The 21,946-nt window shown below is 41.2% G+C and overlaps 3 protein-coding genes across 4 annotated transcripts; 2 read left to right on the forward strand and 1 right to left on the reverse strand.

The window, feature by feature from the left end:
• The first annotated feature begins 4,716 nt into the window (after positions 1–4,716).
• LOC119139409 (cyclic nucleotide-gated cation channel beta-3-like) lies at positions 4,717–9,970 on the forward strand. The gene is made up of 18 exons (XM_037280025.1): positions 4,717–4,869; positions 5,143–5,185; positions 5,379–5,442; positions 6,038–6,192; positions 6,282–6,593; positions 6,657–6,865; positions 6,941–6,991; positions 7,064–7,150; positions 7,223–7,287; positions 7,350–7,472; positions 8,108–8,249; positions 8,473–8,632; positions 8,715–8,812; positions 8,876–8,959; positions 9,039–9,157; positions 9,371–9,523; positions 9,606–9,756; positions 9,831–9,970. The coding sequence occupies exons 1-18, from the start codon at positions 4,747–4,749 to the stop codon at positions 9,849–9,851; spliced, it is 2,160 nt and encodes a 719-aa protein (XP_037135920.1). The 5' UTR covers positions 4,717–4,746; the 3' UTR covers positions 9,852–9,970.
• Positions 9,971–10,786: 816 nt separating this feature from the next.
• Positions 10,787–14,528, forward strand: LOC119139597 (cyclic nucleotide-gated cation channel beta-3-like). The gene is made up of 18 exons (XM_037280407.1): positions 10,787–10,864; positions 10,962–11,166; positions 11,230–11,281; positions 11,404–11,567; positions 11,633–11,932; positions 12,008–12,216; positions 12,283–12,333; positions 12,408–12,494; positions 12,564–12,628; positions 12,720–12,842; positions 12,956–13,097; positions 13,183–13,342; positions 13,430–13,527; positions 13,623–13,706; positions 13,782–13,900; positions 13,980–14,132; positions 14,274–14,403; positions 14,520–14,528. Exons 1-18 carry the CDS (start codon positions 10,802–10,804, stop codon positions 14,526–14,528), a joined length of 2,214 nt encoding a protein of 737 aa, XP_037136302.1. The 5' UTR covers positions 10,787–10,801.
• Positions 14,222–21,888, reverse strand: nsmaf (neutral sphingomyelinase (N-SMase) activation associated factor). 2 transcript variants are annotated; one of them, XM_037279779.1, is made up of 31 exons: positions 21,764–21,888; positions 20,790–20,876; positions 20,527–20,602; positions 20,391–20,452; positions 20,250–20,286; positions 20,100–20,150; positions 19,911–19,982; positions 19,785–19,832; positions 19,662–19,714; positions 19,460–19,589; positions 19,305–19,376; positions 19,137–19,245; positions 18,857–19,033; positions 18,714–18,793; positions 18,529–18,619; positions 18,380–18,443; positions 18,258–18,309; positions 17,939–18,059; positions 17,699–17,830; positions 17,586–17,628; positions 17,075–17,241; positions 16,877–16,988; positions 16,755–16,813; positions 16,631–16,698; positions 16,491–16,558; positions 16,304–16,427; positions 16,149–16,232; positions 15,917–16,067; positions 15,353–15,455; positions 15,168–15,277; positions 14,222–15,053 (listed from the first exon to the last, which is right to left on the reverse strand). In XM_037279779.1, the coding sequence occupies exons 1-31, from the start codon at positions 21,799–21,801 to the stop codon at positions 14,959–14,961; spliced, it is 2,736 nt and encodes a 911-aa protein (XP_037135674.1). In that variant the 5' UTR covers positions 21,802–21,888; the 3' UTR covers positions 14,222–14,958. The 2 variants fall into 2 exon arrangements, with proteins under 2 accessions (XP_037135674.1, XP_037135673.1); XM_037279778.1 differs by having other exon boundaries at positions 20,527–20,605.
• Positions 21,889–21,946: the final 58 nt, after the last annotated feature.

Raw genomic sequence — 21,946 nt, forward strand, 5'->3', positions numbered from 1 at the left:
ATCAGTCGTGATGCTGCTTCCACCTCCACACATCCTGCTCTTCAAGCATGTTCACATTAAATAAAAAAAAATAAAAAATCGAGAAGTGACTCTCTGGCCGTTGAGTTTCATTTGAAGCATAACAGAGGCTATGATGTCTAAAAACGACAATCCTGTTCTTGATGAATGAACAGATGATAGACCCCCCCCAAGGCCCCCCTCCCTCCCACACACCACTGCCCCCTAAATCTATCCTCGCTGATGTACAGTTGAGTGCATTTATCTGGCTGAAAGTTGGGGGCAAGGGGTTATACTTGGCGGGCTTTAGAAAAAATGGGATTAGATCCAAAAAAAAAATGTCACTGAACGTTATTGTGTGATAACAGCACAGAAAGGCCTTTCAACCATGGACACTTTTATTACAACAATAATAGCCTCAACTTTTTTTTTTCCCCCCTCCCATTCTGGTATTGCCATCACAACATTTTTCTTCTGAAATACTTTTGATTTGACAACAGGCACAAAAATACAAATCACAAACTTTATCTCACGTTCACATATGTTCCGCATTTTCCGCACTATAAGGCGCACCGGATTATAAGGCGCACCTTCAACGAATGGCCCATTTTAAAACTTTGTCCATATATAAGGCGCACCTGATTATTAGGCGCACCTTCAACGAATGGCCCATTTTAAAACTTTGTCCATATATAAGGCGCACCGGATTATTAGGCGCACCTTCAATGAATGGCCCATTTTAAAACTTTGTCCATATATAAGTCCATATATTTGGACACGCCTGCTGTAGTGGCTCAATATTGGTCCATATATAAGGTGCACCGGATTATAAGGCGCACTGTCGGCTTTTGAGAAAATTGGTGCGCCTTACAGTGCGGAAAATACGGTATCCAAAATGTCCCATTCATTCGGTCAAAGGTCACTACTGGAGAAAATGGCTTTCGCTAAAATCTAAATTCCACCGCTGTAAGTATATGTCCAAAGTTGCTTCCTGGCTGTGTCTTTAGGGAATTGTGTTGGAATGAAAGTCCTACTGAAGCCATTTGGCGCTTTATCAGCACAAGCCAATCACTGAGGCCTCTGTGGAGCGGGAAGGGCCATCCATCACGGACAGCTGAGCGTGGCCCACGACGCCTCTGTCACCACATAATGCATTGTGTGGACTAAAGGGAGGCAAACGTTTCAAGGGGAGCGCCAATGTCCTCCACAGGCCTTAAATGATTTAAGTCTGATGTTGTCTTTTACTGACACGTTGACGCTTTGTACAGCACAACAAGGGCAGAGACGTAATCGAGTGGAAACACCACAGAAACCTTTGGATATTTGTCTTAGAAGTGGTCAAATAAGATCAAATTTGGGACAAGCCAATAGTTGAAATCCTGAAAAAAAAATCTTTAAAATAATTTTCTTTATGTAGCCAACCTGGAGAGGTCCTTAAAAATCAACAACAAAACCCATCCAGCAATGCTTATTTCCACAAGCTCCTGTTTCTCAACTATTATTTTAAACCGGGTTTTTCAAAAAGTGAACTCGGATGCACCGTGTAATTTTTAATCCTCCGGGGAGCTCTCAGTCTCGTTTGTGTTTCATTAGAAGACTGGAGGAACTCCATAGGCAATTGTGGAGTGAGGACTTCATGCATTTGTAATGAATAAGCTACAAACTCCTTTGGCCTTCTGCAAAGTCCTCAAATGACTCGCTAACCCAGAAAGCCAAAATTGTTCATACAGTAAATAATAAATTGTACACACTATGTCTAGCGTGACTGTAAGATGGGAAGGATTTCCACTTATCCTTCCTGAGGATGTGAGAGAGGAAAAGGTTTGATGATCATGAAGGCCAAATGTGACTTCTTTTTCTTTTTTTAAGTGAGAAATAACGTCTCATTATTTGAGGGGATTCTGTCATGACTTTCCACTCAGGTTGGAATTCAGGTCATGTAAATATGCTGCAGCTCCTTGGTTTGTTTCATCAATCAAGAAGACGGATGATTAAATCACTTTCACATGACATAAGGTGTCAGACCCACCCGGATTTCTGGCAACTCCTCTTTGTATATTTACCAAATACTCCAATATGCTTAAGCCAAGTAGCGCTCGGGTTTCTGGGAAAACCCTGGAAAGTTTATTGAGGAAAACTGAAACTCTGCAGGGAGTTGTGCTTTCTATTCTAATTTAGAGCCAATCGTTTTAGTTATGACAGTTTAGTCGGCTGTCATCCAGTGCATGACACATTTAAATGCTAATAATCTAAATTGATCCAAGTCAAACAAAGTTGAATATCCTCAGATTTGTCCATCTGGCTTTTCATCCCAGTCAAATTCACCCATGCCTCGAGACTCGCAGACTATCGATCACGGCGTCTCGTTCGCTAGACAAACACAGACAAGAAGCCGGAATAGCTCGAGTATCCCATTTTCCAATCCACTTTAACATGATGCTGTCTATCGACTGCTCTCCTTCCAGTAGCGGCTGCTGATAAATACATTGATGCTTCGGCAAGTGTAAAATCATAAAACGGTGCTTGCGAAGAATAAATCAGTTTTTCCACCAAGCGTCCCAGTAGGACTATACAAAGTATGCAATTCCTGTTTGGCGCTTCCACGGAAACAAAGCACAGGAAATGTGCATGTGAATTGCTCTGAAAGTGAAAAGCTAATAAGTGGAAAAGACTGCTAAATAAAGTCAGTGGTGATTTCAACGCCTGTTAATCGTTAAAACGTGGTTTTAGCATTTCACCACGAGACAGCATACCTGGCATAATTAAATGCTGTCCTATATTCTACACCAATGACGGAATAGCCTAGATGTGAAGATTTCTTGAGTTTTTTATTCAGAGCAGAAGCAGCCTGAGGCCAGAATGCAAGGAAGATAGGATCAATGTCTCCATCTGTTGAGGGTTGCACAAGATGAGATGAAGGACACACCTTCTGTTGACCTTCACGCTCCTCTTGTTCACACACCGGCAGCCATGCGTTCATATGCGCTGATGGAAAAGTTTATTCTCTGTTTTTTTTTTCCCCACCTGCTGTATTTTTATCGGGCATAGCTTTTTTGGAATTTGAGTTTGGGTTATTTCTTCAGGGCCAAGATCATTAAAGATCCATCTCATCGTAGCGGTCTGTGCCAGTGCAGCTAATTCCCGAATTATATTGAGCCAGCCCGTAATAGTTTCCAAAAACAGTTTGACCTTTGTCAGATGGAACTTGTCGTAATGAGGTGACCTGCCGACAAATGGCGGCTGGCGGGCTTGAACGTGTGACATTTTCCATTGCTAACTTAGACGTGTTATTTTATACCTCGAGACGGTGAATATGCCAAGAGGAGTAAAGTGATGTGTACTATCAGTAACCTAACCTGAGCTAGCAGCAGCCAATGTTGTGACAGTAGCAAGCATGCCACTGTCACTTTTAATAGGCAGGGCTCACTCAGATGTGTTCATACACCAGCCGGCCTGCCATGAATCCCCATGATACACCTCAACAACATGTGACTCACACAAATACGCCATGAAGCACACACACACACACACCAGCAGCACTTACATGCGATACAAAAACAAAGAATTAACAACGTCAGCCACTTCGGAGACTGACAATAATTTGAGTCAAGTTTGCATCAGATGTTTGAATGTTCCGAAGTCGAGCGAGCTTATTTTCTATTTCAACTTGCCAGAAGCAGAAAGTACATCTTAACATCTGGCTAATTGTAGGCGTAAGAGTTCCATTATCTCTTGTGGATAAAGTACAGGAATAGAAAGGAGAAGAGTTCTGAAGACATTTTCTGCCCCCATCTGGTGGCACAGATATATGCATGCACAAAAATAAAAGAGCATTTTAACTTAATTCAGAGATTGTGGCTTACAGTCTGAGTATAGTCAAGGAATCAAATTTCAGCATTTTCAGGCCCGATGTCTGACAGTCAAGGCCTAACTAAATTAAACAGAGGAGAAAGGTCGGATCTAATGACCTACATATCTCCTTGCGTCACTAGACAGCGGTAAGACGGCAAAAAAGTGCATCTGTATTCTTCTCACTCCTCTCACAATCCCATCCACTACGCCCGCGACAACTTAATGGTCCGTGAGGTACATCACGCCAAGCCCACACAGCTCCAATCGTGTCCCAACAGCATCCCAATGGCACTGTGTTAGTGTGGCAAATAGACAACACAAAACTAAAAAAAAAATATTCAAGTCACAGTCTCATGAAATGTATTAGTCTCTAACTACAAGAGGACAAGAAATACACACAACTGAGAGAATGAGTCAGAATCATCAAGCAACTCCGTAATAATTCATTTTTGCTTCGGGCGGGTAAGAACAGAGAAAAAAAATCTGTTTATGCTAACATTAGTGCAGCAGTGACTAAGTGTCAGCAGTGACTAAGTGTGAAGAGCCCGACCAGATGGTGTTGTCTTTCTTCCTAACATGTATTTTATAATTCATACAGAGCAGTGATTAAACAGTCAAATATGATGTCTTCAATTTATGACTCATTGTTTCTACGTTTGAGCTAATCCACTTTGTGTGCACGCATTCTTTGAGTGGCCCGTGTGAGCTTTAGTGGTCACCCATAATCCTCTTGTATGAGATGGTGATGGGCTTAGATGTCACTTGTGCTGGTGACGGGGGCTACTCTCTCGCTGCAAGAGTATTAGTGATGCCAAAAGCGGCAGCAGCACGGCAATCGGTTCATTTGGTGGGGAAAAAGAAAAAGATAAAGGCAGATGCTCCTTTAGGTGCGTCGATATGTTTGCTAAATTAAAGGGAGGTGTTGGTGGCCCACAGCCACCAGCTAGCGGAGGAGCTCCTGACCCTGCTCCAGTTTCAGCACCGACTCCTGCTCCTCCTCCAACTGCAGCTGCAAGCAAGGTAAAAAAAAATAAAAATAAAAATGGGCTTAATGTTCTTTGAATTTTGCCAACTGAATGAAATCCAATACAAGAAACGCATTGTACATATTGAATGTTTTTTTATTGTTGCATTGTTGTGGTTTGGCTGTATGTTTGCTATTCCAGGTGGAGTTTGCAGTCATCATTCGGACAGTTAATTCCAATATCAAATTCTACCAAGAGCCTTTTCATTCTGCCATACATATTTGATATATCTGTCATTTAAAATTTATCATCTCATTTTGTCTTGTAGGACAAAGAACCTCCTGCAAAGGAAAATGTGAACAAACCTCAGGGTAAGTCTTTTTTATTTGAAATTAAGTTTGATTTATATATTGTACTTGTTTTCAATTTTGAAAATATATGTTTAAATATGATACAAGTCATTTAAAAGGTCATGCAAAGTCATCATCGATTGGTCATATTTATATAAATGACTCCCCCGGCCTACTGCTTATAATATAAATGAATTCAATAATTCAATTCCAGATCCTGCGCCAGCTCCGCCTCCTGCCGTACCTCCAGCGAACCCCGATCAAATTGGAGCAGAGGGGTAAAAAATTAAATTTTCACCCTTTTGAGTTGTACCGCAATCAACACCTCATTTCAGCACGTATTGATTTCTTCTCCAATATTTTATTTCCACATGGGAATATTATGCAGAACAATGTAGCCTATTTTACAACAGTGGCTATTCCGTTCCTCTGGCCAATTGCACACGTCACTCCTGCCGTATTGATGACGAAACAAAACAGTATCAAATTAATCACTTACAGTGTAGTTAAGTAATCAGATTCCCGGGCAAGATGACAGGGAGGAACATAGAGCGACCTTAGCGATGAGATCTCGATGCACGGTGAGCAGCACGCGTATTACTGAGCGAATGAAGCCAAAGTAGATTAAAAGCTTTTCAGCTTTTGTGATTTAAGAAGCTCACCGTGGCCGCTTCTGGCCCAGCGATATAAACCAAACGGGTGACAGGTAAAGACAGATGTAGCTGATCCTTGCACTTTTAAACACTGAATGGACCTGTTGTTCAATTTTAATTAGATGACATGGATCGGGATGACCTCCTTGTTGTTGTAGCGTATTGAATGATTAAAAATGAATGAGTAGATGTGTTTGAAATCATTCCTCATTCCATTCAGAAAAGAGGAAGCCAGCCCTCCGCCAGTCGTCATCAATCGGTATTCAGATGAGCAGCTCCGCTCCATAGTGAAGCGTTTGAGGGAGAGACTTCAAATCTACAAGGAGAAAGTGACTGATCAATATGCTTCATCACCAGAGATCAGCCCCCCTGTCAGTGAGTAGAATTTTTTTTCATCAGCTTTGCCTCAGATGTCTCCAAAAAGTCATTCTGATGTATGCCATTTTATAAATTGATGGTTTCAGCGCCGCTCTTGCGCAAGGGCCACTACGCTCAACTCGTGGAAGAGAGGAAAAGGCAAGCAGAGGAGGAGCGGATAAAAAAGGGGGAGGCGGAGAAGAAAAAGAAGGAAGAGCAGGAGAAGAAGAAGAAAGAGAATGAGCAAAAAAAGAAGGAAGAGGAGGAGAGAAAGAAATTGGAGGCAAAAGAGAAAGAAGACAAGAAAGACTTCAGGACTGTCTTGAAGGAGAAAATGTGGGCTTATGTGGATGTCTTTCTGAAGCCCTTCGAGGAGTGCATGGACCCGGTTCTTGGAAGCACCATTGATCCTTTTACAGGTGAACATAACTTTTGAGTCAAAAACAAAAAGCCAGACTTTCAATTACGTTCCTCCTCTGTAGATCGTCGCTACATTGCCTGGTTGAGCTTGGTGACTCTTGCCTTCAACTACAACGCCTGGTTCGTCACCGCCCGTCTCTGTTTCCCCTACCACACCGACTGGGCCATCCCTTGCTGGTTGGCCATGGACCTGCTGGCTGACTGCATCTACCTGATGGACAGCATCATCTTCCAGTCCCGCAAACAGTTTGTCAAAGCGGGCGATATCATTGTGAGTTGGCAATTTACCACCCAGAAAAAAAAAACCCCACCATGTTCTTGTTGGAATGAATTTCTTTTTTCCCAGAAAGATGGAAAGATGGCAAAGAAGAATTACAGAGAAACTGAGAGGTTTATGGTATGCTTTTATTTTATTTTATTTTATTTTATTAACATAAAGAAACGGGTGTCCTCTCAATGATCTGAATAGGCCGACATCGTGTCAGTGTTGCCCTTTGACCTACTCTACTTCCAATTTGGTTTCAAATCCATTTTCAGAGCCAACCGTTTGTTGAAGGTGACTATTTCCATTTGAGTATTTCTGCTACTCAATCTCTGCTGTCATTGACTTTTCAAAAATAATTCCTAGGTGGATACATTTTTCGAATTCAGCGACCGCCTGGAAAGTATCATGGCAAAGGCTTACATCTGGAGGTACGTCGGAAGACTCAAGCGTAGATTGATGGATGCAACAAAAGCTACCTTCTTTACTTTAGAGTTATTCGCACCATCGGCTATCTCCTCTTCATACTCCACATCAACGCTTGCTTGTACTACGTAGCATCCGACTACCAGGGCATCGGTCAAACCAAGTGGGTCTACTCCGGACTGGGAAGTGCGTAAGTATTTCACACATCAGATTGTTTCTATTGTTGGTCAGAAAAACAATTTGGAACATTTGTGCATGGAAATAATAATTAATTTGTGCTTTCAAATGGTAATTAAGCCCCCCCCAAAAAAATTCTAAATGTATGTTGTGTTTGCTGCTATGGCTGCAGTTACCTGGCCTGCTTCTTCTATGCGGAGAAATCCTTGCTGATGATCGCCGAGTTGCCTTTTCCTGACACCATGTTTGGAATGATGTTTCAGATGACAAATTACCTTTTTGGGGCATTGTTTATGTCCGTCATTCTTGGACAGGTAGATTATTTATTGGAATCTTTTCAATCTTTTTTTATTGGCATTCTAAAACGCATGTCAGAAAAGTTCCGGGACTGCCATCACAAAAGCCACATCCATACAATCCTGGAACCTTTCTGACAGGCCTTGTATTGTTATTTCTTTTCTTTATTTTTTAGTCCCGACAAAGCCACTTGCCCAAATACGGTTGGGCCTGGTCCAAACCCCATGACACTTTTTTTCAAACTATTAAGTAAGGAGTCCAAACTACAGCAATGGATGGAGCATGTGCATGATGCCATTCAAAGAACCAGTCCACTATTGACTGTCAGGTCCTTTTACACCTTCTCCGCAGGTACCTGCGTTGTTACTACTACGCTGTCCGCAGTCTGATCAACATCGGGGGTCTAAATGAACCCCACACCGTCTTTGAGATAACGTTTCAGATGACAAACTTTTTCACGGGCGTCTTTGTGTTCTCCAGTCTGATCGGACAGGTAAAATAGAAAGGCGTAGCGTGGACATCCAGTAGAAATGATCTCGTCCTGTCGTCGCCTCGTTATTGCACCTCATTAGAGTAGCGATAGACGAAGATGAACCAATCGTGACACTTGGTTAGTCCCATTACTTCCCTGACAGCTATCACTCAAATGTGGCTCAATGGTTCCCGGCTGCCGCAAAAAAAAAAAAGTTTCAATCTAATTGTTCTCTTTGCTTTAGATGAGAGATGTTATTGGTGCAGCCACAGCAGGACAGACTTACTTCCGCTCGTCCATGGACAGCACTGTGGCCTACATGGTCACTAACCGCATCCCCTCCTTGGTCCAGAACCGTGTCCGCACTTGGTATACGTACACCTGGGATGCTCAGGGAATGCTGGGTAGGTGTGATGTCATTTTTTTAAAAATAAATTTCAAAAAGAGAGACACAAACGATTCTAATTTTGCTCCTGATGCTTCAAGATGAGTCTGAGCTGCTGGATAAGATGCCTTTGGTGATGAGAACGGCCATCGCTGTGGACATCAATCTGACCACTTTCCAAAAGATTGATCTTTTTAAGGTGGATTCAGTTTTTGTAAAACACAGAATCGGTCATTTTTCTGACTTGCATATTTTTCCTCAGGGCTGTGACCAGCAGATGTTAGTGGACATGTTACTGAGACTCAAGTCGATCATCTATTTGCCTGGAGATTTTGTTGTCAAGAAAGTATGTTTGGAATATTTTTACAGATTGCTTTGCTCCACAGTTCATTTTGTGGAATGATCTGATGGTCATCGTTTTGCAGGGTGACATCGGTAAAGAGATGTACATCATCAAGAGCGGAGCGGTGCAGGTGGTGGGAGGACCTGACAACAGTATCGTCTTTGTCACACTTAAGGCTGGCTGCGTCTTTGGAGAGATCAGGTCACATATTCTTTATAATATATATAAAATATATGATATTAGTATATTATAATATTAATATTATTCATTTATCTATTTATTTAATATTTTATTTTATATATTTTATATTATATATAATATATATAACGATATACAAAGTATAAATTTTAAAAATAAAAAAATATTTTTTTTCTTTAGATATCTAACTTTATACGTATTGATTTATTCACACAGTCTGCTGCAGTCATCCAAAGATGGAGGCAACAGACGGACAGCAAATGTCAAAGCGTACGGATTCGCTAATCTCTTTGTTTTAGAGAAAAAGGATTTGTTTGATATCCTGGTACACTACCCGGAGTCTCAGAAAGTCCTGGCCCGAAAGGGAAGGTGAGACAAAAGCACGGTGTCCTGTTTACCATTGTATTTCTTGACCTTAAATATACGTATATCCATGTGTGTGTGTGTATAGGAAATTAATGAAAGCCAAGGGTCCTGCAGCAGCCAAAGCAGATGAGGAAAAGAAGAAAGGTTTGGCACTTTTTGGACCCAAGCCTCCCACACCCAAATTTCTGCGGGTCATGGGCTGTGGCTTGAACAAAAGAATGATGGACAAACTCAAGGTAAGGTCACTTCACAATTCTATCTTGTGATCTTCACATATTTAATCTAAACATTTGTGTTCTTTTATTCCTAGTCTGCTGCTGCTGCCACTTGACCCATACTTCTATTGATTCATGTTTGTCAACTCCATTTTGGGAGTCTATTTTTTTATTTATTTCAAGCCTCTTATACACTGAGAGACAATGTATATTTTTTACTTTACTGTCAATGATTTGCATGTACCGTAATTTTCGGACTATAAGTCGCACCGGAGTATAAGTCGCACCAGCCATAAAATGCCCAAAAAAGTGAAAAAACCCCATATATATGTATATAAATCGCTCCTGAGTATAAGTCGCCCCCCCACCCAAACTATGAAAAAAAACCGCGACTTATAGTCCGAAAATTACGGTACTTCAAAATATCTTGAGAATGGAGTCTTGTATGTATACATGTACTTCAATGTACTTACGTATGTTTATTCTGTCTCCGTATTTTTTCTGACAAGTTGTTTTAGAAAGCTGACAGAGATGATCTAATAACTGCTGGATTAAATGATTCCAATATTTAACAGCATGCACAGTTGCACACGGGTATTTTATTTTTTTAATTTTTTTTGTGCAAGTCTGTCATGGAGAGAGTGAGCGAGCAAGAGAGAGAGGGAGGGAAGGCAGGAGGTTCTGACCATAATCCCATTATCCAGACTGGCACCTTGTCTGACATACAGGACCAAAATAAATTTAGGTAGTTTATTTGGACTCCATTGAGTGAACTTGAAACAACTTTTTATTCAAGGTCCCTGATTATACAAAAAAAAAATCGAAAGAAATGTTCATAGAATTGCTAATAAGACAAAAAGCAGTTAAGCCTTCTTGGTACCGACTGATCTGGTGACGACTGCCAGAGAAGGGAATTATTCAGGTTCAAGGAATTAATTGCGTCAGTCCGTTGTTTGTTGATGTGAGAGTCAGACAGCACCAGAGTCGCCCGGGATTCAGGAGCAACAAAATTGTGTAAAAAGAATATCAGCAGATATTTTGACAGAAGCCTTCACAGCACTCGGCCATGTTTACAAGGTTAAAGGCGCTTGTTGGGGCTCCTGAGCCTCCACCAGCTGGAGCAGCTAAGGTAAGTAAGCCTTTCACTGACTCTGAAAACTATTTTGGTACGTGCTCCTGAACATTGTCCATTTGCGTTGTGACCGTTATATTCTCAGCAATATTAGACAAATGGATTTAGCTTCATTTTGTTTCCATCGCCTCCTGAAATCAAGGAGACCGACCAACCAAAAGCGGAGACAAAGCAAGAGGAACCAGCAAGAGAGAACAAAAAAGATGAGGAAAAGAAAGAGGAACCAGCAAAAGAATGCCAGAACAAAAAAGAGGAAGAAAAGAAAAAGGAAGAACCCAAGAAAGAAGAACCAAAGCCAGGTAAAGAAAAATACCATCAAACTCGACCATCATGTTTCTTTACCTCTTATTTATTTATTTCAGTTCCTGCCCCAGAGGCTCCTGCAAATCCTGTCAGTCCAGAGGGAGCAGAAGGGTAAGAATAACATTGTTGTCCTCCAGTGACATCAGATTAATTTAATTTGTTAAGTCACTCATTGCCAAATCATTAGAAATGAAATTGTTGTCGGACTGTACATTCTTTTGTCACCTTCCCAGTGACGAGAAAGCAGCGTCACTTCCTCCACCTCCTGTGGTCTACTCCCGTTGCACAGACGAGACTCTCAGATGGTTGGTCAAAACAATGAGGGACAAAACGGAGTTGCTCAAAGAGAAAGTCATTGATCCGTACGCCACCTCTCCAGAAATCACCCCGCCTGTCAGTAAGTACGCACCAAAACAATCAACCCGAGCGGCTGCGGTGTGCCTGACAAATCTGCCTCCTCAGCGCCCATTCTGAAGAAGGATGAATACCACAAACTGAAAGAAGAGGAGCGGATAGCAAAAGAAGAAGCGGAGAAGAAGAAGGCGGAGGAAGCGGTCAAAAAGGCAGAGGAGAAAAAGAAGAAGGATGAGGAGAAAAGGCTGGAAGCTGAGAAAAAAGCAGAAGAGGAGAGAATAGCAGATGAGGCCCTCAAGAAACAAAAGATGCTCCCAGATATTCATTTCACTTTACTGGATATCCTCTTTCGACCTATAGAAGAAAAACTGGATACTGTCCTGGGATCCACCATCGATCCTTTCACGGGTGGGTAAGCTTTGAATCTATTAAATAAGCAAAGAAATAAAATGACTGACACAAAAGTGTGTTTTGGCTCCTCAGATCGCCGTTACATCGCTTGGTTGGGCATCGTAGCGCTGGCGTACAACTACAATATTTGGTTCTGCACGGCCCGCTTGGCTTTCCCCTTCCATAACGACACGGCCAATCGATACTGGATCACTTTGGATCTTCTGAGCGACCTAATAAACGTTGTGGACATCATGGTTTGGCAGCCTCGGCTTCAGTTTGTCAAAGCTGGTGATATTATTGTGAGTGAACTTATGGTCTTAAGATGGATGCCGTATGAAAGTATAACAAGATTATTTCTCCGGTAGAAAGACAGGGCCATGACGAAGGTACATTATCGGAAATCACCTCGTTTTAAGGTATTAAGAGGAAGAAAGTGCTTGAATGATAAAAACTTTTTGACCTGATGCCCGTCTTATTTCCTTCTGTGTAGACTGACATCATCTCCGTCCTCCCCTTTGACCTTCTCTGCCTTTACTTTGAATTTTCTGCCATTTACCGACTCAACCGCTTCATCAGGGTAGGTCGCTCACTGGTGATTTTTTTTTTTCCACTTGTAATTGTTCAACAGATTCTTTTTCTGTCCCAGATTGAGTCTTTCTTTGAATTCAGCGATCGACTTGAGAGTGTAATGGCCAAAGCTTACATCTGGAGGTAAAAGCCGCAGTCATCGTCACGCCACGTTTTCCCATCTATATTAATTTTCATATTTTTGGATCGCATTTGTTTGTGCTTTTCAACCTAGAGTGGCTCGCACCACCGGCTACCTCCTCTTCAGCCTCCATATCAATGCGTGCGCTTTCTATGTCGCCTCAGTATACCAGGGCCTCGGCACCAGTACGTGGGTCTACAACGGGAACGGGACAGCGTATGTATTATTATTATTATTATTATTTATTTATTTATTTTTCAGTTTTCATTTTCTTTTTTTTCTTTTTTATATATTTATATTTCCCAAGTTAATGTTCGTGTTTCCCACAGGTACATACGATGCTACTACTTTGCAGTGCGCAGCCTGATCAATATCGGCGGACTTCCCGAACCCACAAACACTTATGAGATATCCTTTCAGATGACCAACTTTTTCATTGGTGTCTTTGTGTTCTCCAGCCTGATTGGCCAGGTTGGGATCATTGTAATCATTACAAAGTCAACAGTTGTTGTTTTATGGTTACTTTTTTTTTTTTTTGTATCTTTCTAAATCATAGATGAGAGATGTCATTGGAGCAGCAACAGCAGGTCAAACATATTTCCGGGCATCAATGGATGGCTGCGTATCTTACATGAACACTTACACAATTTCAAAGTTCGTCCAGAATAGAGTAAGGACCTGGTACAACTACACGTGGGCTGCTCAGGGCATGCTTGGTGAGAGTACTCTGGGATCTATATCCTGGAATTGTAAATCAAACTAGTTATCCTAGTATCAAAGTATTGATTATTGATATGTTTCAGACGAGTCCGAGCTGCTGGATAAAATGCCTCTGGTGATGAGAACCGCCATCGCTGTGGACATCAACCTGGCGACCTTCCAGAAGATTGCTCTCTTTCAGGTGACTCGGCATTTATTCAATATAAAATTTCTGGAGTCGGACACTTTCAATGGGCATAAATGAACTGAATTAAAAAAAATAAATGTTTCTTCCAGGGCTGTGACCAGCAGATGTTAGTGGACATGCTACTTCGGCTCAAATCAATTGTTTATCTTCCTGGAGATTTTGTTGTGAAGAAAGTGAGTTCATTTACTGTGTATTGCGCAACATCTCCAAATGATTATGGCGAGCAGAGAGTTGTGTTCTCGCTGCAGGGTGACATCGGTAAAGAGATGTACATCATCAAGAGCGGAGCGGTGCAAGTGGTGGGAGGACCTGACAACAGTATTGTTTTTGTCACACTAAAGGCTGGCTGCGTCTTTGGAGAGATCAGGTCACATATTCTTTATAATATATATATGTATTTATTTTTTCAGATGTATAACTTTACATGTATTGATTCATTCATACAGTTTGCTGCAGTCTGCCAAAGATGGAGGGAACAGACGGACGGCGAATGTCAAAGCGTACGGATTCGCTAATCTCTTTGTTTTAGAGAAAAAGGATTTGTTTGATATCCTGGTGCACTACCCGGAGTCTCAGAAAGTTCTGGCCCGAAAGGGAAGGTGAGTCGTACCTGAAAACGCCCGTCGTTTTATGAGGATTTTTGTGCCGACCAATCAGTTGTCTTTATTTTTATTGTCTTTGTTTTTTTGTCTTTTATTTTTATTTACTGCTTAAATATTTTTATGTTTATTGACCCATAGGAAATTGACCAAGGCCAAACAACCTGCAGGTGCTAAAGATGAGGAAAAGCCAAAAGGTCTGGCTGGCTTTCGCCCCAAACCACCAACACCAAAAATCATGAAAGCGTTTGCCAACTTCCGCAAACTCTCGGTAAAGTCACTCAATTGTTTTTTTTTTTTATATTATAAAATGGTGCTTGGTCATGAGTGTCAAAGCATGTGACGATTTTTGAGTTCTAATGCAGTAACTTGTTTTTGGCTTCACAGAAAGAGTGAGACCCGTTCTACTGCAACCTGATTCATTGTGGACTCTGCTTTCAACTGATCAATTATTGCACGTTTTGCAATGTGTATTTTTCAACATGTATGACTTGGTTGTCAAGACACTGAAAGAGACGATCAAAGTTTGTTTTCTTATCACTTTTTCCAAATCTGAGCAGCACACAAGCATCACATCTGTGTATTGCTGTTCACAATACAGAGCTAAAATGTTTTTTAAAAAAATTCCTTACGAAAGCATTAGCAGCTTCTTGTTATCATAAACAAAACTGCAATTTTCTCTCAATATAGCAATGCACCAACACGGACCTGTTGTGTTTCTTATGATTTGCTGAATATTCGGCGAAGCTTTTGACGCTTTCCTATTGCGTTGCATGGATGGCTTTATTTTTCCGGGAAAAAACAAAAGTTCTATGTGGTCTGCATTCTAATTGCGCAGTTTCCAGTAGATGATTTCTCTATCCTCTCCGCCTGTGATCACTGTGCCACACAGTTCATTCATCCACATGGCCGTGACTGCACCTGAGCACAAAGGACAGACATTTATTATTTTACAAACAGACTTTAATTAGTGTGACTTTTATTATATCACCGACATAATCGTGCAAGTGTGTTTGTTTATGGAGAGAGATGCACCTGAATGTGCTGAGATCCTGGAGGTGACGGTGTTGCTCATCAAGTCCCACAGCAGGAGGTCACCTGACTGCCCCCCGCACAACACTGAGTTTCCATCCCAGCAGAAACACCTGACAGAAGCATCAATGAGGAGGATTTCATTTGAACAAGTTTTTTTTTAATTTTTTTATTTGAGTGTTGTTAACCTGAGCTCCTCCTCCGATTTCACAGACGAGATCACCATCCCCGTCTGAACGTCAGTCACTTTCATGAAGGAGTCGGCGCCGATGCTGAGGACATGTCGACTGTCTAAATAGAACAAACCGCTTGAGTTTTCACTGTAAGTTTTTTTTTTTTTTTTTAAACAGTCTCATTAAAAGTAAGAAGTTGAAGTATGGAGCCCATTAAGGACATACAATAGCAAAGTTTAACAAATCAATCAAATTAGACTTTTAAGTTACCGACTTTAGTTTCTGCACAAGGCCTAATTAAGCTTGAAAAATGTCATTCAATTGCACAGTTTTCATCTTTATAACCATACTTTTCTTTTTTATGTACATATTGGTACTCTAAAAATGTGAAGGGTGTTTGATGAACATGCATAATCAATGCAGTGATATTTTTTTTAGGGGGGGGGGGGGGTGATGTTATCATAAAAACTATAGTGCTTTGGCGCTATCTAGTGGCAGCTCAGTTTTAAGGAACCACATTGAAGTGAAATCAAAAAGGGTTGTGAATGACTTCTTTTCCATAATAACAATCCAACTGACCCGGACTGAAAGACAAAGAGTGGACGGTGGCAGCATGGCAGTCGACTTGCTGCAATGTTCCGTAGGTATCCGTGTCCCAAATAGTGACGACCCCATCTTTGCATCCTGACACCAGAAGAGTCCCCGAAGGATTCAATTCAATAGCATTCACCTAAATTTCCCACAACAAAACAAATCATAGTAAATGACATGTTTGATACACGGAAACAAATCAAATAGGTATGTGACTCACCCCAGCATCATGTTCCAACTCAGCCAGCAGCTCAAACTGTGATCTCTTGTGTCCGCACAAAACATGCGGCTCACACTGCCACACCTGAGATGTGACCGACGACAATCATCACTGCTCACACCTCTCTGACAAGTGAATCCTTCATGTCTTCTCACCTTTACAGTCGAATCCCAAGAGGCCGTGTAGAGCTTGTCGTTGGACCAAAGCACTTTAGTGACAGCGTCGTCATGACCCATCAATGTGTCCTGTCTCCTCCCGTATGGGATGGAATAGAAATATCTAGAGGAAAGAACAAGTGAGTAGATCACGCAAAATCAAATGAACTTTGTGTATTATACTTACACGTTATTGTCCCATGAGGAACACACCACAATTTGACCATCTGCTAGCATCAGACATGATGACAAGGCCTGGAAAAACCAGTTGAGATGTTTCGACTGGATTTACACTGCAGGTGTCCAATTCCAATTTCATCTGCCTACCATATTGGAGAAAGACATGCTCCTCTGAAAGTCCTTCAATTCTTTGGAGAACATTTTAAGTGTTGAGTCTGAAACAAAAAAAAAAATCAACACACTGACAGACATGTTGACAAATGATGCATACCTTGAGATGTGCTGAAAACAGAAGCTCCATCTCGGGTCACGGTGATGGCCGTCACTGCCCTGCGCATTCATGACAGTTTAACTAATATGAATTTTCGATCAAGTATTTAACCATGCACGTACTCTTTATGGATCTTGTGTCTGGAAGCTGGTGTCAGACGGCTCATGTTGGACCACGTCAGCTTCCGGCTCTCCTCTGTTAAGTCCTCAAAGGAGGAGTCTTCATTCAGAGAGCCTGGGGAACACAGACAGTTGGCCTTTAAAAACAATTTGGTTCTTGCTTGCAGGTCAAAGTTGGTTGTTGGAGAAATGAACTCCAACCTGGGGTCAGTTCGCTGATGGGTGATGTGAGGCTGGAGCTCCTGGTGATGTTCCGCGACCTTGCCGTGATCCTCTGAGGATGAGGAGTGGTGAAGAGTTGCGTGGGCGTCTGACCGAACTCAAGTATTTGTGTCAGCATGGCCACCCTTTGGTTAGGGTCTTCAATACTGCATAAGGACACAAGGTGGCGGTGTAAGTTCAAGTTGAGTTCCCAACTGCACAACACTTCACTTTTTCCACATTAATTCTTTAATTGATTTTTTTTTTTTTTTTTTTTTCTGAAGGGCGTTGTGTGGAGACAATGTGAACAATTTTAAAGAGAAGGATTAAAAAAAAAAAACTTATGTATTTAATGGATTCACTATAGCGAAATATTTCCAGATTTTATTTCTCATAATTTTGATATTTAAACTTAAATTACAATATTACATGAGTAATCAATTAAATATATTTTTATATGAAAAGTTTTTTCCAGTGCGTTTAAATAATTGATGCAAACTTAGTTTCTTACCTGTCACAGTCGATGCCGCCTTCATAGGTCAATGGGTGAAAGACTGCAAGATGACATCACTGTTAGTTTACCCCACATTCTTCTCCATTCCATGATGATGATGCTTCTTTTACCGTTATGGGCCTGGACTGCTTCACTTCCTCTCTGCTTGAAACCAAACACCAAATCGATCCACTCGTGCAGGTGCTCCGACACATACTGACTCTCTAGCGCCATTTTATGCTTCTGCAGGAAATCCCTTGCATCTGGAAAGGCGATTTCATTTGCAGATTATTTTGCATTGTCATTTTCTTTTCTCTCCTAGGGGGAAAACTTTAAGGTGTACGTGTCATCACACGCCAACAGGAAGTTACCCGAGGCCCAGGGTGGGAGGTGGACATCGCCGACAAAGCTTCCGTTCTGCCGTCGGCCCAGCTCAAGATGCAGGTGATTTTCTAAGAAACTGGCGTCATTCCCATAAAACTCTGGAATTAACTACGGGCATAAAAGACAAAAATGATTGAAAACAACTTAAACATGCTGTACAAATTAGTTGCAGCATCATCAATTTCATGCACTAAATCAATTTGTCCCTCAGGCAAAAACAGAACAAAATCAGCAAGTTGTATATCAACAGTTGACAAACAACAATGTTCAAAGTCAAGCAGCTGAGCAGAAGATCAAATATCAAACCTCTTTAAAGTCCGTCGCTCCCTCTAAGCAATTTTTCCACGTTTCACCGATGCTGTAAGAGAGTTCATGGCAGACGCTTACATTTAATGAAGTCAGTTTGTAATCATGGCAAAATGATGTACCTGTTAAACATGCGATCTGCGTGGTCAAAGCGGCCGTTCTGCAGACACAACATGTGTTCTGGAGCTACGGGGAAATGGAAGCAAAACACACCATCAAATATTGAGCGCTTGCTGAGGTTTCATATACAATCTCGGGACGATTAACTGACCTACTCTGACCAGGTAGAAAAGGACGTAGCCGGGAGACGAGTAGTGGCTGCCGTACAGGAAGCGAGGCTCGGGCATGCCTCGGAAACGACGCTGAGGACGAAAAGTTGGATGGCAACAGTTTTTTATTTTTATCTTTATTCATATTTTCACGTCTCGTGAAATTCTGCAAGGGAGGGGATCTCACCAACAGCCGTTCCAAGCGCTCTTGGTTTAACGCTCCAACCGGTTTGCTGAGGTCCCTGAATGTGGCTGCATTGGTCAAATCTAAAAGACATAAAAAAAATCACTTGAGAAAATAGTTCAAAATTCCTGGCGCTGTCAACCCACCCAGTTGTGTACTGGTGTAGTCAGCAATGACCCAAGGGAAAACAGGATACTGGGAAAGGTCGTTGCAGCTTCGGTCAGCCAGGTTGTTGAGGTGGAGGAGATACTGGTAGTTACTCAGGTGCCCGCGCTGCCATTGCAGCATGTAACTCTCTGCTGTGTGCTCCGTCATGTGATTCTCTGGAGAAAAGAAAATTGGGAGGGAACACAGCACTTGTGATTATAATTGTCAGCACACAAATAATATTTGTATTTCTTCTCAGCGTTGCATTTCCTTCCTCACCCAAGAAAGTGGCAATAAAGTAATAAATTTCATCTCTGTCCGCCGCGTTGTAAAACTTGAGATAGATGTCGGAGCAGAAGTCGTTTTCAGAACAGAACACTTCCAGCCCCTGCAAGAAAAAATATATCTCAATCTTGTGTTTAGACACCATACGGAAGTTGCACTCACCAAGGGTCTGAGACCATGTCGTCTTTTGTAGATCCGCCTGACTTGATGCAGTTTGATCTGAATGACCTGCTCCTGAAGTCACAAAAAAGAATACCACCATTTTGGAGCTGCCTTTATGAGACCGGAAGCCACCGCACGTTTTTTGGACAGCTCACCGGGTATCCATTGAGAGGCTGGAAGTAGAGATTCTCATTTGTAACGCAGACGTGGCCAGGATTGGATACCAGAGGTAGGACCATCTCCACCGCACACTCCATGTGAGGCTTCTCTGCGACACTCTGAAAGCTTTACATTGCAGAATCTCATTTTTATTTTATGCAGAATAGAACACAAATCTCAATCCGAAATTACACATACCAGAACTTGTCAAACGATGTCCTTGCCAATCGGGATTGAAGATTGGCTGTAATCTAGAAAGTAAACACACAGAAAATTAGAGTGTGTGATGACAACTGTCAACATCAGTGAGCGTGAAATCACCATGGCCGTCTGATCACCGAGCTTTTCCAGACAGGATGCTCTATGCAGCTGGAAAATATGAAAAGAATCATCATACAGCTAAACTGACGGGACTTTCCAAATATTCCAAAATGTCCAACGACATACTTGATGTAAAGTTTGAACGACATCCTCGGTTTTACGCCACACTTCCAGCTGAAAGTTCACAGTCTTCGTGCCCTTTCAATTGAAGACATTGAGTTTAGTTGCGAACAGAGAATTAAGCCTGTTTACAGAATAATAATTTGTAAAGGTATTTTTTCATATATCAACACTGTGTGTTCATAGAAGACTTACTCTCTCGTTTCTGTAAGGTGAAATGATGCAGTTTTCTTTGATATAAATAACCTGCAAACATATTTACATTTAGTATGCAACATTATGTGAGCAGTTAAAAGTTGAACATAAAAAAAAAAGTAAGGTCCAAATGATTGGGCTAAGTCTTACCTGCTCACAGTGAATTGAAATGGAGGATGGTTTGGGTCTATGAAGGAAAAATAAATATATAAAAGTGGTTGAAAATTACAAAAATAAGATATAATATTGAAAAAATATATTATAAATGTATGAGTCGTGACATGTACTCACTCATTGAACGGGTTGGTCTCTTTTTCCACAAATTCAATCTCTTTACAGTCCCGCAGTGGAATCTGCAGGCAAATCACATGAGTGGTGGTGAGTGCGGCCCGCAAATAGCAAAACATTGTCTAATATCAATTTGAACCTTTAAAATTGGTTCTGTAAAATCTTCTGGGTTGAAAATGACCGATCTGGAACAGACCTTGAATGACCCACGGATTCTTCTGGAAGGGAAAATAAAAATAAAAAAGTATCCCACACCCCATCTGCTAAAATACATTGTTTGTACTTTGGCAATAAAACATCATTATATTCTGTAGATACAACTTGGAGTATGTTTGAACAGCTGCTGGAGGTTCCTGGAGTAAAACAATATAACAGCACAAATGCTTGTAGAATATAAGTTACCTCTTCTTAGCTGAGCTTCTTGACACATCATATGCTGTGTGCTGCTCAAAATAATACTCTTCCAAATCCAGTAACAAGAGAGAAAATCTGGAGAGGGAAAAAAAGTCATCTGTGAGAACAGTTGTTTTTTATTCACTTGACTTAGCCAAGAAATGCATTGTCAGGAAATTACAGCAGAGTCATTTCATATCTGTTTTTGCATCCATTGCCAAAAAGTGGGTGGTGCGTCATACTAGATGCTCAGGTTTGATAGCTTTTAATCGCACAAACATTGCTGAAAATAAACTCGTTTGACTCAAAATTGCAATCTTTATTATCATTGCAAAAACATTCTTGTGAAGTATAGTCCATAGGATACTGCAGCATACAAATATTTCTTGAAATGCGATGCAAAATTATTTGCACACTATTGGAATACCTATTTGAATACTAAATCGACATCTTGTTAAACAGGTAATCTAATATATTATACACGTCACAATTTGCTTAAAACAAACCCAACAGCACTTTGAACTTGGATACGAGTGGAATATTCTTTTTTTAAATTTATTATCGTGGTTGTAGTTTCTGTGGTATAGAACTGCATTGCACTGATCAAAACGTCAACCCCCATTTTGTAGCTGATAAAGAACATTGTCCCTCTAAACATTGCAACATTCTGCCACAATAAAATTGCCATTTGTAATTTAATTACATAAAAAGTGATTATTACTTTGCATTTTTGGACCTCGTAGGCCAACGTTGTCAACATCCCGCAGCAAAACACTCCAGTTCCCACAAGCCTGCACTGTCATCATTCTCCATTTGCACGATTACAAACCCGTTCAATTATGTTAGCGGCACAAAGACGTTCGGCATCTCATTCAGCTTGACTTTGTTCTATTGCAACTTCATCTGCGCATTCGATAACCCACAGTAGCACCACAGTCATTCCCTGCAATGACACTAAAAGAGCAGGATAACCAACTACCGACCTTTCTTTCGTTCGCTCTTTAGTCTTCATAAAGGCCATGACTGCACAACATCCTTGAATGGGTCCGAAGCAGCTCAGTCACACGCCTGTAAACAAGGAAACTTCCTCCACATCACGTGACTTACATATGCGATCTTTGAGTCCTACAAAATATCCAAACCCCGACTATTTCGAAATATTTATA

This window comes from Syngnathus acus, chromosome 20 (assembly GCF_901709675.1).
Source record: "Syngnathus acus chromosome 20, fSynAcu1.2, whole genome shotgun sequence".
NCBI lineage: Eukaryota > Metazoa > Chordata > Actinopteri > Syngnathiformes > Syngnathidae > Syngnathus > Syngnathus acus.